The following is an 18,190-nucleotide window of genomic DNA, read 5'->3' as shown; positions in this document are numbered from 1 at the left end:
ACCAGGCCTTCCTGGGTGTACTCCGAATAGCTGGAGATATCAGACTCGGTAATACCTGAACATTATGGCATGCTATAACTTGGATGTTATATGCAGAACACAAACACTAGTCAGAACTGATTAAAATAATCATTAAATTCCTTTTATTTATTTATAAAAAATTTACAATGGACAGATATAAACATATTAAGTAGCAGTTATCGCCAACAATCCGGCATCAACCAACTTGTGAATTTTAATTCGCATTTCAACATCTGCATTTGTCAAGAGTCTGAAAACAAAAATATCAATAAGTGAACCATTACAATAGAATTACAAAATGAACATACATAAATATGTCATTTTCAATGATATAGGCCCAGTTTGTATTACAGACACAAGATTATACAAGATCTAATGTGTGATGTCTGTGTGTATGAGAATACGAATCTGTGGAACCGCATTCATTTTAACAAGATGATTGCCAGCCAGCCATTTTAGATTTGATAGTGACTAAAATGCACATGCATTTGTCCAATATGATGTCTGAAGTTTCAACTTGATTGATCCATGCAAGGCCGAGATATCTAGTTTTGGAATTGTGAAAAGGTGTGATTTCAGTGCATTTTTGGCCTTAAAATGGCTGTCAATCTGCCATCTTGACCATGAAACAAATGCGTGTGCTTATGTTTGATATAATGTCTGATATATGTGTGAAGTTAGAACTTGATTGACCCAGACATGTCAATATATAGATCCAGAACTGCATTTTTTGAAACAAAATGCGTGATTTTTGGCTTTTGTAGGCTTCTTGAATCAGATCATGTAAGAAATGCATGTGCATATGTCTGATATAAGAACTGATGTACATGGGAAGTGACGGATGTACTGACGGACATGCACATGGAGGTCAACTGTCAGAATGCATTATTCTCACCTCAAATGGCTTTGGGTCACAAAATAAGATTTGAACTTGGGGAATATTGATCACACAATATAATCAGACACATGTTCAAAACTGTTTGATACTTATTTTGCCTAATACAATGCAGTCTGGCAATAATCTAGCAATGTCATCAGGGACAAGGTTAGGAATCAGCCAGCTGGCCAGACCACATGTGCCCACTATAGATACTTACTCTTGAGCACTGTCAGGATCTTTTCTCAATGATTCTATCAGTTTCTGTATTCTCACATCTTCTATTATGGATCGAATTTCTGGATCACTCAATATTGCTTGCATCTTTTCAATATCTTCTTGAGATGGCTGTGCAGCTGGGTTATGTTCCTTGATGTCAGCAGTTCTTTCTTCATGTATTTGTACATCTCCAGGTGCATTTTGGTATTTTACTGGGTTGGATGAATCTTCTTTATCACTTAGTTTGGTGAAATGATCCCCTATGAAAAAAAAATAAATAGGATTCAATTAACAAAGATGAGCACTTGTCTCCCCAGTGAGCCTACAAAAACAAAAGATGACCTCTAGCAGCTTTTTGTTCTGTTTGGTGATTTAATGAAACAATATTTAAAAGCTTATCAAAGTTACATACATGTTACATGTTTATCAACACCAGGCAATGAGTATGGTGACAGTTGCATTTAGAATAATCAACAATGTCAACCATGATTTTAATAAGACTCTGCTTTTTCAATATCATGTATGTACATGTAGACACAATGGTGATAGGTGGTGATAGGCTTTTCATAAATAATATAGACAGGTTTACCGCTACTGTAAACAAGTTGATGATGTTTTAAAACCCCCAAAAAATGATATACAGTGTGTATTGATATATTTACAATTGTGTTGTGCATTTGCCTGCACTGGTGCTAAGGTATGATTTGTATTATTATTATTCGTACAATTCTCATCGAAATAACGACAATTTTAATTTCAGCATAACCAACAATACAAGATGGTGTGTTATTGAGACTAATTATAACTTTTTTATTAAACCTTAGTTATTAATAAATCATTTACCAATGAAGCAAACATGCAGTACACAATTGGTAGTCAATTTTGAAACATTTGCTTGATATTTACAATACCTTGTAAATAAATGCATTCAGTTAAAATGTGTTTGAATTATGTTAAATAACAATAAATCTGTCAAATATCATGGTTAAAATCCTTGGCTACTAACTGGGAGATTCTCGACAGTGGTGTATGACTGCATATTTAATACATGGTGTACAAAGCCTGCCTGTGTTTGAACATTTTGGCTATGCCTGAAACGGACTAAAAATGGGTGGCTGGAGTTTTGACATAACTATCCAAGAAATTAATAACCGACTTAAGGTGGCGTTGCAGGGAGAAATGCATTTAGAAGTGGAATTTCACTTTTTTTACTTTTTACATAGCAGAAAATGTCTTTGTTTTTGAGTGAAAATTTCAATATTCTATTATGAGTAGAACACCTTATAAACTAGGTTTAAAATTATTAAAAACAAACACATGTGCGACCATCTTAGTTTAACTGTTTAATTTGCATAAATCTTGACAGCAGTATGCAAATCATGTTTCGGGAAGACCAGTTTCGTTTCCTGTGTACTTCTTTCACCATGGAGCTACCTCCATGGTTTCACAAACAGCGTTCGTACGCAACATATCAGCTATTTTTGTATCCCGAGATTTATTTATTATATACAACAATGCCACGTGGAGTAAAAAAGAGAACAGGTCCGGGAAAAGAAAGACGGACACTATGTAATGTTACTGAAGGAATCAGACCGTGGTTCCTATCATAACCAAAGAGGAGACGCGACTTTTAGTGCATACTGTACCGAAAGTGATAGCTCCCTGACAAAGTCTGACTCAGAGTATGAAACAGACACGGGATCATACATCTGTACAACAGAAGAAACAAATATGCCTCGATGAAAAAACTGGGCCGTGATGACAATATAATGGAAGAAGATTCTTAAGTCCTGAGAATACATGTAATCGACCTAATGTCCCTGAACGAATGCTTGGATAAAGCCGCGAACTGTGCACTCTGTTGAAAAGGAACTTTGACCCTGCATGAAAAGACGCGACAAGGCAAGGGGAGTTTTCTGCTATATAAAAAGTGAAATCCCACCTCTAAATGAATTTTTCCCTTAATAGCAGATGATGGCACTTACCTAAGATAGCAGATACATCACTAAAGAATTTATGCATTTCTTTATCGTGTTGGTACTCTATTACGGCTTCTTGTGGATTAGTCTGGAACTTTGTCAATGCTTGAGTAAATCTTGGATCAGACATGCGCTTCATCAAATCTGGATTATTCTCAAACTGTGATAATAAACTGTCTGTCACCCACTCTACAGAAGATAAATAAAAATAGGATTCAATATTTCAGTAGAGTACGACAGAACGCCATGGCATATTGTCCTGATGTTTATAGGGTTTGGAAGACACAGCATGGACACAACACAATGCAAGCGAAAATACCTTCCATACATCAGTGCGAGGCCATGGCATTCTGTTATTATTACATAATTTGTGTAGTATGTCATGATGAGAAATAAACTGAACCTGTATTCTTTGTATAGATGAAACACCTTTTTGTACTTGGGGAGGTGTCTCTCTCTGATACAGGGGGTCTGGAAAGCAGAATCTCTGAACAGAATTACTTTATTTCATACAACACACAACAGCCAAAGAAATAACCCCACATGTCTTGGTATTATTTTGTCTTCACAAGAAATAGAACTTGTTGAGTATAACTGTGAGTTAAGTAAATAGAAACAGGATTAAATAAACTACTACAAACTTTTATCCTGTAAGAGTGGAGTGCTATTCTTAAGTGCTTCTTGTACTTCTGGTATAGGTTGTACTTTATCTGATCCAATGGATGGGTTATTGGCTTTTATAAATGGAATGTCTTCAGTTGTTGTTGTTTTAGCTTTGCTTTGCTCTTTAGGTTTGGCACCGGAACCAAAAAGAAATCCTTTCTTCATGCCAGCAAATGTGGTGGTGGTTGATTTTTGAGGTTTCTTCTCAGCATTCTGTGTACAAATCATTAAAAGCCAAATGCTGTACAAAAGCTGATGCATAAACATTGTCAATATATTTTCAATGAATTCAAAAATAAATTTGTATTATTATATATTGTCCTGCTATTATTATATATTGTCCTGCTATATTGTCCTGCTATTACCTAAGTAAAACCAAATACTAAAATCATAAAATCGCACTCCAAGATCATTTATAAAGCTTTATTGGGTTCCAGTGACATAGATGAATTATCTGATTGTTTGAAAAATTGTGGGAAATATGAACAAAGTGTTGTTGTTTCTTTCAGCTGAATTTCAGCTTATCTGAACTTTCCCTCTTCTGATGAATGTACAAATATTTCCAGTAATCCATGCATCCATGATGAATTTCCATTCACTGTGAGATCTTGCGTAATGTGTGAAAGATGCAATTCAAATATCAGCAGCAACAATTTATTTGATGATGAATTCTCCTTTTTATTGATCAATTTCGAAATGCCCATCTTTCAGAGAGCAACATAGTGTTGGAATATCTTTATTTCATTCAAATTGACCATAATTAAATGTGTATAGCGCATTACCGGTATTAAGAAAGTACCCCAATTTGCAACTGTTGAATCCCACATGTTTTGATGCCACTACGACCCATGTTTTGTCCAATTTCACTCATTACACTGGATATCACAGTGAACGGAATATGGTCCAGTATGTCACAGAATAGTGCAAAGACCCCAAGAAAGCATTATAAAAGCAAGCAACTTTATCCACAACAAAAATAATTTATTTACAGTTTACATGCTTCAAAACTACCGTAACATGCAAACAGATTACTGGTAAAGAGCTATTTATATGTGCAATTGATACCTTTTCTGATGTAGATGCTGTTCTGCTCTGTTCTGACACACCATGGTCATCTTGTTTCAACTGAGGATTGGTCTTATTTTCTTTTGTAGATTTAGGTTCTGTTTTAACATTACTAAGTTTCACCTGTTCAAGTTGTTTCAAAACCTCACTCATATCCTCCAAAGGGGGCACATCTATAAAATGACAATTATACAATATAAATGAAAACCAACCTCTTATCTACCCGGCACTAGCTGACAGTGATCACAATAAAGGAGTCAATGACCATACCGGGGTATAATCCAATCACATTTGGTTCATGAATATAACTATCCCATGACATCACTTGTATCAATCAGCTCCACAAACTGATACATCATTTAGTATATTCATCTGAAGCTCTCTTCTACATAATTTTTACATGTATCATGGAAAAACCACGTGTTAAAGCGATATTTTTGATATCACATCCCCTATACACACACTTGGCAATTTGATTGGTCCTTGCAATATGTGACCTATGATATTAGATTTATTAAACTTGGGTCATAATTTGCCAAAGGCTTGGAACATATGAAAATGACTAAACTTCTTTAATAAATCTGAATGGGTCACTCACTATATATCCTCTATACATACCAGTAACATGAATTGCATAAAATTTCCTGAATATACATTGTTTTGTCATATGTTGTCGTTTGTTTTTTTGGGTTGTCGAAAATATTAGTTTTCTTTTATTTTGTAAAAAAGTCATTTTCTAAAAAGTCATTCGAAATGCAGATCTGACCTGACAGTAGCAACAAAAAATTGTAAAGGAATCGTTACCATTTTAGAAATTATGGAAACACTAATTAGAAAAAAAACAAAGCACCCATTCTAGTGGTATAGTGGTATTTATACGGTGTCTGTGGAATTGTTGATTGAGTGTTCGAAGTCAGCAGTTACCATTTTGTTAGAAAATTTCACAATTAAATCAAATATCCAAAGATACCAGTATATTTATTTCATTATTTTAACAACTTGCAATGGTTGAAGTAGATCAAATACGAGTTCTTACACTTAAATAAGTATCAAATATTTATCGACACATTTATTCTCTCAATTTAACAACCTTGTAGAGGTGGAAATTAATTAAACAACAGGTATTTACTCACAAATATATGGCCAATATTTGTCCACACATTTATTCTCTCAATTTAACAACTTGCAATTATGGGAATTAATCAAACACGAGTTGTTTATACCAAAATAAGTTTCAAATATTTGTCCACACATTTATTTTCACAATTTAACAACTTGTAATGGTGGAAGTTAATTAAACACGACTTGTCTACACCAAAATAAGTTTCAAATATTTGTCCACACATTTATTCTCTCAATTTAACAACTTGTAATTGTGGGTTATACAGTATAGGGGTATTTTTGTTTGTTTTTGCACACTTTTGTTGATTCAAGCATCACGGTTACTAAAAAAGTAACCTTGATTCAAGTACCAGTGCTGCAAACAATCCAGCGAGAATCCAGTAATTTAATATTGTTATGTAGGTGACACTGCACCAGCAGTGGTAGTGGTAGTGACGGATGCCAAAAAAAAAAAAAAGACGATAAACATATTCCAAAAAGACAAGCACTCGTTTGGTCTCCGATGCCGGGTACCAGTATATAACTTACCCTCAGCGTCGTCAGCCATCAGTGTTGCATTGCACCCTGGGATTAAACTTTGACCTTATTTGACCCAACCTGTTTATCTCATTTTCCCTCGTAGTATACTTGCGCGGGATGTAATTTATAAACATTGTGAATGCAAATTAGGACACATTGTTAGTCAGATTACATGACACACAAAATATTATAATCGAATTAATCCCATTGAAAGTATGATTAAAAAGTATTAATCAATAAGCTGTTGGACTTTATTACATGCGCGTACTTATCGGGCTCATTTCGTTTGTGGTCAGGTGTCTGGGTCGTCTTGAAAGCTTTGGAATTCAGGTTGTTGTTTTAGAATTAGCCTTGTGTGAATTTCGGATTATTTAGGTATTTACTGTTGGTTCGATTAGTCTTGTATCATGGCAATGCTAAAACATGTGTGCCAGACGATGAGAATGGGATTATGTCGCAGAGCAGCAGTGCCTACCGCTAATTACCACGAAAACGTAAGTTATTCTCGACCCATGCCCGGTCCCGTGTTGTATGACGTTGTGTTGTGTTATGTTAACAAGTCAATGCACGAGTTTGTGTTCACCCCTTAGCTCTCCTTGTTGCTCTGAGTCTCAGGTTTACTAGTTTGTGATACGTGTACGACAGTTTTACTGGTTGACAACTAACCCTGAGCATGGAGCTAAAAATAGAGCTTCATGCCCTCAGGCTTTTGTTACCAATACATTATAACATGTTTAGTCTGAATCTAGCCATCTGAAGTAAGGTTTTAGATCTAAGACCTGTGATCCTGACGAAAACTGAATAAACTAGTGTAAATGAACTAGCTCAAGTAATCAAAACTGGGTCCATAGATCTTCATGTGATGGTTGTTGTCTTTGTGATGGTATTTTAGTCATTTCTGATACATATGGTTTCTTTAAACTTGTTATTTTCGGATAATGAAATTTTATCAACACAGAAGAGCTATGGTTCCTCCCACAGACACTAAATGATATTGCAAATAATGTTTATTAAACACTCACCAGTGCGAAAAGCATTTAAGTTGTTTTTCCTAGGATTTAGGTAGCTAAACCATGCGTAACTCTAGTGACAGCCATTTTCTTGAGGTCAATCAAGGACAACGTTAATTGGTTAAATGACATCTCTGTAGTAGAACTTCCCTTGCAAAGTGGAACAGGTAAAACACCAGGAAATGGTCGTCTTGCATGGAAAGACACTTATTTGTACATTTCTCTCAAAAGACTGGGCAAATATACACATGCATGGAGTATTTTACTGGAATGCCTACTCCAGTGATGTCATATTGTCCTCGTTCGACCTGTAGGAAATTCCTTCTCTGTCACCAAAGTTGCGTGTGATCCAGAGCTCTGAATCATGAGGGGAAAAAATGTAAAACTAATTGTGTGATGCTAGAAAATATTCTACATTTCTAGACTTTTATTACGATATTGTTTGGCCTTGCACATTTGTGTCAAAAGTACTGTACCTTTTTGAAAGCCTGCTTGGGCCTCAACAATGTTATCTCTGCAGCCAACTTTACTACGCAGTCATTTATGATTTCAGTAAAAATCTTAATTAATCACTGAAGGCAGCGAAATACCACGATAATTAGAGATGTCGTTAATATCCTCCTTTATGTGAAACTGGAAAATAATTTCCTTTCCCCAGCTAATTGAATATTTTGTCTCTGAAAGTATTATTTTTTGTTTTTCAATGCTATACATTGTGCAATCAAATTTGTGTTCAAACTGAAATGAGTCTTGCAAGTTGTCTCTACATCTTAGGAATTACAGCAGAACTTTAGCTGCATACCATTTTTGCAATAAGTAATTTTTTTTCACTACGAGATCCCGAGAGATGCGTGAAGGGTGCACCCCAAATGTCTGTTGTGAAAATCATTTTTTATTTTGAATTTCTTATTTTAAAGATGGAATGCCAAACTTCATAAAAATTGTATATCAAAAGTGTATGTGCACATCATTGATCGCGACCTGGATTTAACCTGGAAATGCCCAAGAATCAATGAAATGCAATGTTAGATAAAGCAGATACTATAATATGTGTCATTACATGTTTTATAGGTCATAGACCACTATGAGAATCCACGCAATGTAGGATCATTAGATAAAACAGATTCTAAAGTTGGAACAGGCCTGGTTGGTGCTCCTGCATGTGGTGATGTCATGAAGTTACAGGTATATGAATAATTTTGCCTTGCCTATGAAAACCTTTCTGTTGCTCTATGCTTTTATATAGGTATTTAGTGCTCGGCTCCTTGCATAATTCTTTATTTATTTTGCAGATAAAAGTTGATAAAAATGGTAAAATTATTGACGCTAAGTTCAAGACGTTTGGGTGTGGATCAGCTATAGCATCAAGTTCACTTGCTACAGAGTGGGTCAAGGGCAAAACCGTGAGTCAGTTATTGATGCTGTTGTAGTTATATCTGTTTTTGAATACTTTTGTTTGTGGACTTTGACATATTAAGTAGTATGTGACATGTACCTACTAACATGCATCATACTATTAAAAATTTGTGAATGCAGAGAGCTCTGGCTTTGTGATTGCAAACATTTTTTTAATGTACAACTAACTTCAATTCATATGTTTTATTTGAAGCTTGATGAAGCATCGAAAATCCAGAACACACAGATTGCAAAAGAACTCAGTCTACCACCTGTTAAACTACATTGCTCAAGTAAGTGTTCAGTGCTGGAGAAATAACATCAACAACCACCAACACCAAGCAGTTTCTTGCTTAGAATCATCAAGGCTGAATATCAAAGGTGGTTCATCAGCTAGAAAATTGTTGGGGAGGGGGGTGATCTTAACGTGCCTGTGAAAGCTGTGGTACTACTTATTCATATACCTAGATAACATACATTAGAACAGATTTGGGAAGGTTGTATAGTATTAAAATATTTGCTTGGTGTCGGATATGTTTTATTCACCATTCTTGGTGCATCATGATTTCAAGGTCATTGTGTCTCAAGACAACTACTTGCGTATTCATAAGTATATGATAAAGTCACCAGATGAATACAATGAAGCATTTTAATTGAGTACGTATAGAGCTACACTTCAATTTGAGAATCAGTTTATTTTCTGTATATCACTCGAGAATCCTCAAAACAGTTTGGATGTTGGATCATTTATAATTGGAAATGGTGGTTCGATTGAATCTTACAAATTTTAGCCCGATGTTAGGAATTGTCTCAGTTGATGATGTCATACTGACCTGACATCATGGTTTCAAAATTGCATGATAGTTTTATTTGCTCTGTTTCAGTGTAGAAACCATTTAAGTGTAGAAACCATGATAAAAGATTTTTCAATTACAAATGTAAAACAGCACAGAGCATTTCAATTCATTTAAGCTATAAGTGCAAATTTTTAACATGTATTTTTAAATATTTTTTATTCTACCAATCATGGTTACTAAAAACCGTGTACCAATTATTCCGCCAAATAAATACCATGTTATACAGTAGTCACTAGTGGGATGTCATGATTTAAAATAATTTTCAATTATTTAGCTGAATATTCCCATATTTTCTACAAGAATTGTATAACCCTGATCCAAAGGTGCGTTTCACATTGTCGTATTAGATTTATGATAAAAATAAGAAAAGCAGGAACTGATTGGTAACTGTATTTTTTTTTAAAAAAGTGTTATTATAAACACAAAATGTCTACTGAGTATAATTGGTATAAACACTTTAATTTATATGCTTCCTTACAGTGTTGGCGGAAGATGCTATAAAGGCTGCTCTCAGTGATTATAAAGTTAAAAATAAAGACAATGAAGACAGAAAAGTAGCAGAAGCACAGTAAAGTTACCCACAATGCAAAACTTAAAATGGCTTCTGGTTTTGAAGTACTTCTGAATAATTGCTTGTCACTTTGTGCGGATTTATTGAAGACTTGGTTGTATCTTACTGTGAGTAGGCCATGCCACAGTGATGTTCAAATGACATATTACAAAGTGTCCATAACCTAAGTGATATTGTTTGAGAAAAAACAGATAAAGAAGAAGTGTTCAAATAATTTCAGTTTTAAGATTTTGCTGTTCTGAAGAACATGTCATGTGTTGGAAAATTTAGTTTACTATACATGTAGTTTGGTTTTACAAGTTCTAGTGGAGAAAAACAAGCAAAGTCTGTTGTAGACATGCTATTTACAGGGTATAAAGTGGATTTATGTTTTTGTAAATATTACCAAGTTTGGAATGTTGTGTAAATGTTTTATTCTTCACTGCGTCCTGGGAATTGCATGTAGGTAAGAGTTGAGTCATTTGAAACTCTTGGAAGTTCTAGGGTAAGCAGTTTTGCCATCCCTCCACAATAACATACTAGTATACAGTGGCTTCAAGGTTAAAGGCTATTCATTAATCAAAATATTCAGATTTGTTCAAAATATTGTAATCTCAAACCTATATAGGGATGTTGACTTGAAAAGAAGTTTTAGTGAATAGTGGCCATTTTGCCAGTATTAGAATTCTTACATTGGTTCCTATAATGGAGCTTATTATGAGGGTATCACAGATATGTTGACAAACTCATAGCAGAGGTTGATGGGAAATTCATAATTTACGCTATTACTGTGGTAACTGTTATACATTTTTACCCTGATTGTATTGATTATTTAAACTGACAACAAAAATCATTTTGCTCTGTCCAAACGTTCAAGTTCAGTGATCACATTCTGGTTCCATCACGCTATAGAACTTCTGCGTTCAATGATAACAAAGGAAATTTTCTGAAAGTGATGTCAATAACTTTGAACTTGTCAATGTTGTTGGTGTACTTTCCACCATATAGGGAAAATTTGAAGATGTGAAACAAATGCAGAATGTTTTTTTGCGGAATAATTAATTTTATGGTTTTCAGAGCTAGATGTATAACAATATGCAATATCTTGAATCTTTGGTCGATGGCATGGAGAAAAAAAAATATAGTGGATATATTTTGTTATCCTGAATTATTAAAACGGGATAAAAACACAATAATATTACTTTACATTGTAATCTGCAGAGCTATTATTATTTGGGCAATTTTCTTAAAAACGGCACTGTAATAACATACAACAGAATGCTACGATGGATCTAAAAGTTCATGATCTGACATAACACAATGAACTTTAGTCAAGAATGTATTCCCATATTTGAAATCTACAACTACTCCATTGGGCATTGTGAAGGCATAGCTGTTCTACCATGTGTTACCTACCTACCTACACTGGCAGCTTTAATTTTATTCACAAATGATTCTCCTTAAATCACTCTACCCTCCCAACAACATTACCAGTATTGAAAAATACAGGTGCTTTAATATTTTCTGTGTGAGTTGATATATGGGAATTGGCTTGGCTTACAGTTTCATTGTGTTACCGGGTGTTATAAAAATTAAAAGGTCTGTAGATATTTAATTTTCTTATTGTAGTAAAAGTTGTATTTTGAATGAATTTGACTGAAAGAGTACCAATTTTGATAAAACACTATTGGAAATGTTGTAGTTATTGTCATTTTGTTAATTATTATCATGTATTTTATGTATCATGAACATTCAATATAAAATAGATATAATCTGCATTGAGAAGTTTCTGTGTTTTATGTCTTTTCCATCATGGGTTTTTAGTAATAGGAAAAACTGACATATGAATTCAAACCCTGTCTGTAGCCATTTCTCGGACTTTCGCTGTCTGATATACAAAGACTTGTGCATGTTAGTTTTGCTTTTGTTTGGATTAAATTTGACCAACTAGCAATCAGTATAAAATATACCAAAATGTTAGTTCACAAATAGTTCTCTGAGATGACTGCAAATTTCCATTCAACATGACAATACATATTGAGTATGGATCAAACTGGTAGCCATTTTGTATTTTTACTCTTCCTATTTTTAGCTTCGCTGTCTGACAGAGTGGAGCTGTTCATATAGTTGATTGTCAGTTGTCCGTCAACAATTTTATTTTCGATTTCTTGAAAACTACTAGCTCAATTGCTTTTATACTTGGTATGTAGGGTTCATTGGTTGACTTCCATGAGATTTGTAACAAGATGATAATAATTGTAATTGTCTTGGGGGGGGGGGGAACAAATAAACTACCATTTTTGTGACTTGGTAAGAACATAGTGGGAACACTAATAACCATGTCAAATAGATAATACATGTATCTCATCTACAGAACACTATCAACTTATTTTTAAGATAGATGCTCAACAAAGACAGCAGAGTTATATCAACAGTCGTTTGGTATAGCATGCAGTGATTAATCTTGTTGGAAAGTTGTACATGAGTACATAACCAAGTAGCTGTACATGTGCAACCAATCTTGTAATCTGATCACATTTTGCTTGTGTACATGTTTTTAATTTATTGAAGGGAATTATATTTACAAAGATTTTTTTACTTCCGCGTGCGAAGTGCAAAAGGGAGTCTTTGCAGCTACCCTGTCTGTATGTTTGTATGTATGCATGTCACTTTTTTTGTTCCACCATTATCTCAAGAACCACTAATCAAATTTCGATGAAACTTTGTACATATATGCTCTGGGATAATGCGCAGAGTTGATTAGGTTTTGGTAAAAAACCATGAATATTAATCATCTAATTTGCATGATAATTAACTTATTTTAAGCTGTTCCATGACTTTTCCACTGATATTTGAAGAACCACTCATTGGATTTTAATGAAACTTGGCACATGGATGCTCTGAACTAATGCGCAGATTTGATTAGTTTTGGGTAAAAATCTGTTTATATTAATTATCTAATTTGCATAATGATTGATCAATTTTCGGCTTTTCCACTGATATCTCAAGTACTAATCATAACATTTCAATAAAACTTGGTACATAGATGTCATATTACACTTCACAGACCTGATAGTTTTTAGGGTAATATCAGTACATATAAATTACCTATTTTGCATTATTGATTAATTTTCAGCTTTTGATATTTAAAGTAGTAATGATCACATTTCAATGAAACCTGGTACATAGTTACTTGAGGACTGTGCAGAGACCTAATTAGTTTTTGGGTAAATATATGTGCATATTAATCACCTTATTAGCATAATTAATTAATTTTTAGCTTTTCCTGGATATCTAATCTATCTGATATCTAAGTACTAATCATTACATTTGAATGAGACTTGCGACATAGATCTGCTAGGACTATGCAGAGACCTGATTAATTTTGGGGTAAATAATTGTGCATATTAATTACGTAATTTGTGTAATTAGTTAATTTTTTGCTGTTCCATGGCTGTTTGACTGATGTCTAAAGAACCACTTATTGGATTTTAATGACACTTTTAAAGAGTACTCATCACATTTCAATGAACCTAGGACTATACACCATATTAGTTTTTGGTAAATATTTATGCTTCTTAATCACCTAATTAACATAATTAATTATTACTGGTATCTCAAGTTCTGATCATCACATTTGAATAAAATTTGGTACATAAATGCTCTAGGACAATAGACAGTCGATTAATTTTGGGTTAAAATCTGTTCATATTAATTCTCTAATTAGCATAATAATTATTTTTTGGGGGTTCTAATCATATTTCAATGAAACTTGGTACATAGATATTACATTACGCAAATCTTATTTATTTTACATTATGCAGACCTTATTAGTTTTACACTTAAATATGTTCATATTAGTTACCTTATTTGCATAAGCTTTTCCATCAATATCTCAAGTTCAAGTAATTTTCAATGTGTCTCCAATACTCTCAGCACACGGGAGTTCTTTCTAAGCTTTTTTTTATTTCTAATTAAGATAATTTCCCCAAGATTATCAATGGTTACTGATTCATGTTACTGACCAGACTTTAAAATTTGACGACACTTGCATATAGACATACTCGCACGTTGACTTTCAAACTCGAATATAGCAAAGTTGTGTGAATCCCATGGAAAACCTCTCTTGATTGCGAAGGTGTTGATTATTTTTTTGCCATGTAGTTATTTAGTACGAAAATACATAAACACGTACTGTGACCTAGTTGCAATGTTGCCATGTTATATGGGTTGCATTGGGGACGTATGTGCCAAGTTTGACGTCTCTATTTAATTTGTTTTCAAGTTCTTGTCATTCTCTGATCCTGTTCACAAACGGGTGTTAATGTCACATGATGTCTGAGTTTGTATGTGTCAAATATTGTGTTACTAATAGCTCAAGAACTTGACCAATGTGTGAAGTGGAATGCAATGTAATCGACATACTTTATCATAAACTCTAGACATGATTAGTTATTGGCACAAATTCATAAATATATATTATTATGTAATTTTAGAATATTATTTGTGTATCATTGCATCTATTTGCCCAGATGTATTGAAACATGGCACATGCTTGATGTTTGTGTTGGTAAAACTATAGAAGATGGTGCATTGTAGGTAGGTTTACAATTGTAAACCACGTTACTGTGGGTAGAATATTGTAAACAATGTGGTTTTTAGTATAGGCAATTGCACGCCTTGGAGTAGGTTTACAATTATTATTCACGAAGTTGTAGGTTCCCTTCTCGTTAAAGTCGGAGTAGGAAAACTGTCAACGGGTGTCATACTAGGGATTCTTTAGTACTAATGATGACGATATTGCATCCCTAAATATTTTCATTGTTATTATAATGAACAAAATATGCGAAACACTGCAGAGATGTTGCCAGGAAACGCTAATTATGAGCCTGGGCGTCATCGTATGTTACACATTGAATCATTCTGTTGAGGATCGTCGACTAAGCACTTTACTCTCCCATTTATTGAGATCCAACTAAATCTATCGGCGTAGGTTAGTGCGAAAGATGGGTCGCCAGCGAGATTACGACAGAAGACAAGTGAACAACTCCAATTCATCATTCAGCTCAATGTCTTTAGTCGACGAGAAAGTGCGTAAATTACTATCGCAGACAAAAGGTATTGGGAAATGTCGAGAAAACCCACTAACCCACAATGGAAAGCGCATCCAGTTGGCTAAGATATTGCTACTCACTCTGGTTCCTATCCTATCTTTGGCGGTCCTAGCTGCAATGAATCTGCAAGGCATAGCGGTCGGTAACAGTGTTGACAGAAACGTATCAGTTAACGGATAGTGCACTGGCAGAACTGACTGATTGGCCAGTGAAGAACCACATATTGAAAGCCGTGCCATTTTTTAGAAAGAAAGAAGATTTTCGCCTCCATCTGTCCACACATCGTGCTTCCATAGATAAGTCAAATACAACTGTCTACGATGAGATTAACTTTTACACAGATGCCATTCAGATTTTCCTCGACTGGCATAACGAGAGTATTGGCAACTCCAAAGGAACTGGATTTTGGCAAACTCTTGTAGCATACCAACTACTTATTGAGAGCAACGTCGATACTGGAATAGAGCGCACATTGGGAGCTGTGTTTTTCTCGCGTGGTGGTTTCGATCGCATCGAAGATTACAACTGGTATTTGGAGAAGTACAACATCGGTAGAAGCAACTATGAAGGCTCTAAGCGATACTCGCCCCTTTGTTTAAATTTGTTTAAACTTGTACACATGCCTGAAATGCAGTTGCTACAGTTGAGAGAGAAAACAGGAATTGTGTTAATAAGTACCTCCAATAAAGCAACAGGTTTTACACGATGTGGTTACCACCTGATAAACACCAACGTCGTACTACCAACGTGTGTGTGTTTAGAATCACAAATAACCATCGTCCATATTTAATCACTGGATCTGAAATTAGTGTTTGTTGTCGCATAACTATAGTGTTGTTGAAAAAAAAATAATATTTTTGTTGTGTTATATTATTAAATACTGTTTTCATTATCACACTTGACTCTACAGCTAGCCGTATTCATATCACTTATGAATGTTACATGACTCTCCTGGCGATCGGCGGTTACCTCATGGTCAAACGAGGTGAAATCATGATTCAGGTAACAATACTCATGAACACGTCTTCATTAATTGTCAACACAATGCTTTGTCCCTCAGTTACCACTAGTAGTATGAACCGAGCTTTCTGTGAAATGCGCTATGTCCTAATAACATGGTTCGTATTGTAATTTACAGGGTAAAGGTACCATGACAACCTATTGGCTGACTGGCAAGGAGGACCGTAATATCAGCACACCACCCTAAGTTGGTTGTACTATTATGGAACTGGCTTATCAATGACGTCACAAGATATCATTACAAATTCATTGTAGTGTTGAATCGGAAAAGTAAAAATAACAAAGAACTGTAGAAATTATACGCATGCGTACTTTGTTTTTAGCTTCTGTATGTCTTTATTGTTAGCGTACATATATAGTGAATTTGATTCTGCCTTTAACCGTGGAAAGATTATTATATATAAATTAAAGTATGTATTATGTTAGTGTATGTTGTTATGTATGGTATATTGTGATGTGCTATTATAATACTTGTATATAGTGCATTCATTGGATGGTTAAAAATGGCCAGTAACTTTTAACGCCATCCACGGTTTAGAGCATCAATTCGGTACTGTTGCAGTTTGTCTTGTACGCTTGAATGCGAGTGTTTTGATGCGTGTTTAAGTGTTTTGTCGCAACTTAAAAACATTCACTGCCAGGTAATAGCACACCTAGTTCGTAATATGAGGTGGTATATGTATAATTGATTGGGAACTTATGAGCAAGTATCGATGTAAATGTGACAATCACTTCCAAAGGTGAATGAAGGTGAACTGCGACGAATTGACAACGCTACGTAACGTACAAGTAACTTGTATTCATATATTACACGTAATGGTCTTCATTGTTGTTACCCTTCATGTGCCGTCTTCATAATGCCGGTGAAAGATATTTTTTTTTTTTGTGGTAGATACTGCTTTTCTCCAGTTTACTGAAGTCACGAAGAGTGAACGTGCAACTGTTTTTTTTGTTGTTTTTTTATTTCATAATAAATCTTTTTAATTATCTTATTGCGTTGTATATTATCCAGTATAGTGTTGGGGAAATCCCAAGTTCTTCGTTGGAACTAAGAACGGTTTATGTAATCATTCTTGTTGTTTGTGTTTGCTGGTCGCACAAGTATCACATCACTGTTCCAAAGTAGTTGTCATGAAATATGTATATTTTACAGTACATGGAGTGATTGAACCACGATTTCCCAATTACTGTGTCTTAATTTGTATGGGTGACGTCATTTTACGTGCCGATTACACTACCCTGATAATCATTAAGCTAAGGTTTCCAAACATTTAAAATATTTATTGATGAAGTTCGTTAGAATTGTAAAATAACCCACAATCACGAGATCTGTGTAGTATTGTTCGTGCTTGGACAGGCTTGTTAACGCGAATGTTATCTAACAACGCGTCAACGTTGTGGGTCACTTAGTTTTGCTAAATTCAAGTTTGAATTTTCCCGCTTATTAAGCTTACACACCGAAAACCAATGAAATGCACGTGGACTGAGTAAGGTGTAAAAAACGCCAGTCATATTTGCAATATGCGCCTATTTTCGACTACGTAATACGATGTACAATCAAATTAATTTTCTACGCGTATTATAAACTTCAATATACATTATTTTCATGTTGTTCCTCTCAATTAGAAGACAAGCTTCTTGTTCAAAAGGCTAACCCTATTTTTTAATTATTTTTAACATGGCTCCAATACTCTCAGCGCACGGGAGTTCTGTTTAAGCTTTCTTTGATTTGATTAAGTTACTCCAGCACATCCCAATATTTTTGCAAGTAATACAGCA

General features: G+C 34.5%; 2 protein-coding genes across 2 annotated transcripts; one reads left to right on the top strand and one right to left on the bottom strand.

The window, feature by feature from the left end:
- Positions 1–120: 120 nt before the first annotated feature.
- LOC100371987 (uncharacterized) lies at positions 121–6,564 on the bottom strand. The gene is made up of 6 exons (XM_002739612.3): positions 6,475–6,564; positions 4,825–4,997; positions 3,738–3,972; positions 3,103–3,285; positions 1,119–1,377; positions 121–271 (listed from the first exon to the last, which is right to left on the bottom strand). The coding sequence occupies exons 1-6, from the start codon at positions 6,491–6,493 to the stop codon at positions 187–189; spliced, it is 954 nt and encodes a 317-aa protein (XP_002739658.1). The 5' UTR covers positions 6,494–6,564; the 3' UTR covers positions 121–186.
- A 194-nt stretch (positions 6,565–6,758) lies between these two features.
- Positions 6,759–10,622, top strand: LOC100369429 (uncharacterized). The gene is made up of 5 exons (XM_002739597.4): positions 6,759–6,959; positions 8,547–8,660; positions 8,768–8,878; positions 9,085–9,163; positions 10,208–10,622. The coding sequence occupies exons 1-5, from the start codon at positions 6,873–6,875 to the stop codon at positions 10,297–10,299; spliced, it is 483 nt and encodes a 160-aa protein (XP_002739643.1). The 5' UTR covers positions 6,759–6,872; the 3' UTR covers positions 10,300–10,622.
- The last annotated feature ends 7,568 nt before the right edge of the window (positions 10,623–18,190 follow it).

Source organism: Saccoglossus kowalevskii, chromosome 11, assembly GCF_978046115.1.
Source record: "Saccoglossus kowalevskii chromosome 11, keSacKowa6.1, whole genome shotgun sequence".
NCBI classification, from domain to species: Eukaryota; Metazoa; Hemichordata; class Enteropneusta; family Harrimaniidae; genus Saccoglossus; species Saccoglossus kowalevskii.
This window is presented reverse-complemented; position numbering and strand designations above follow the sequence as displayed.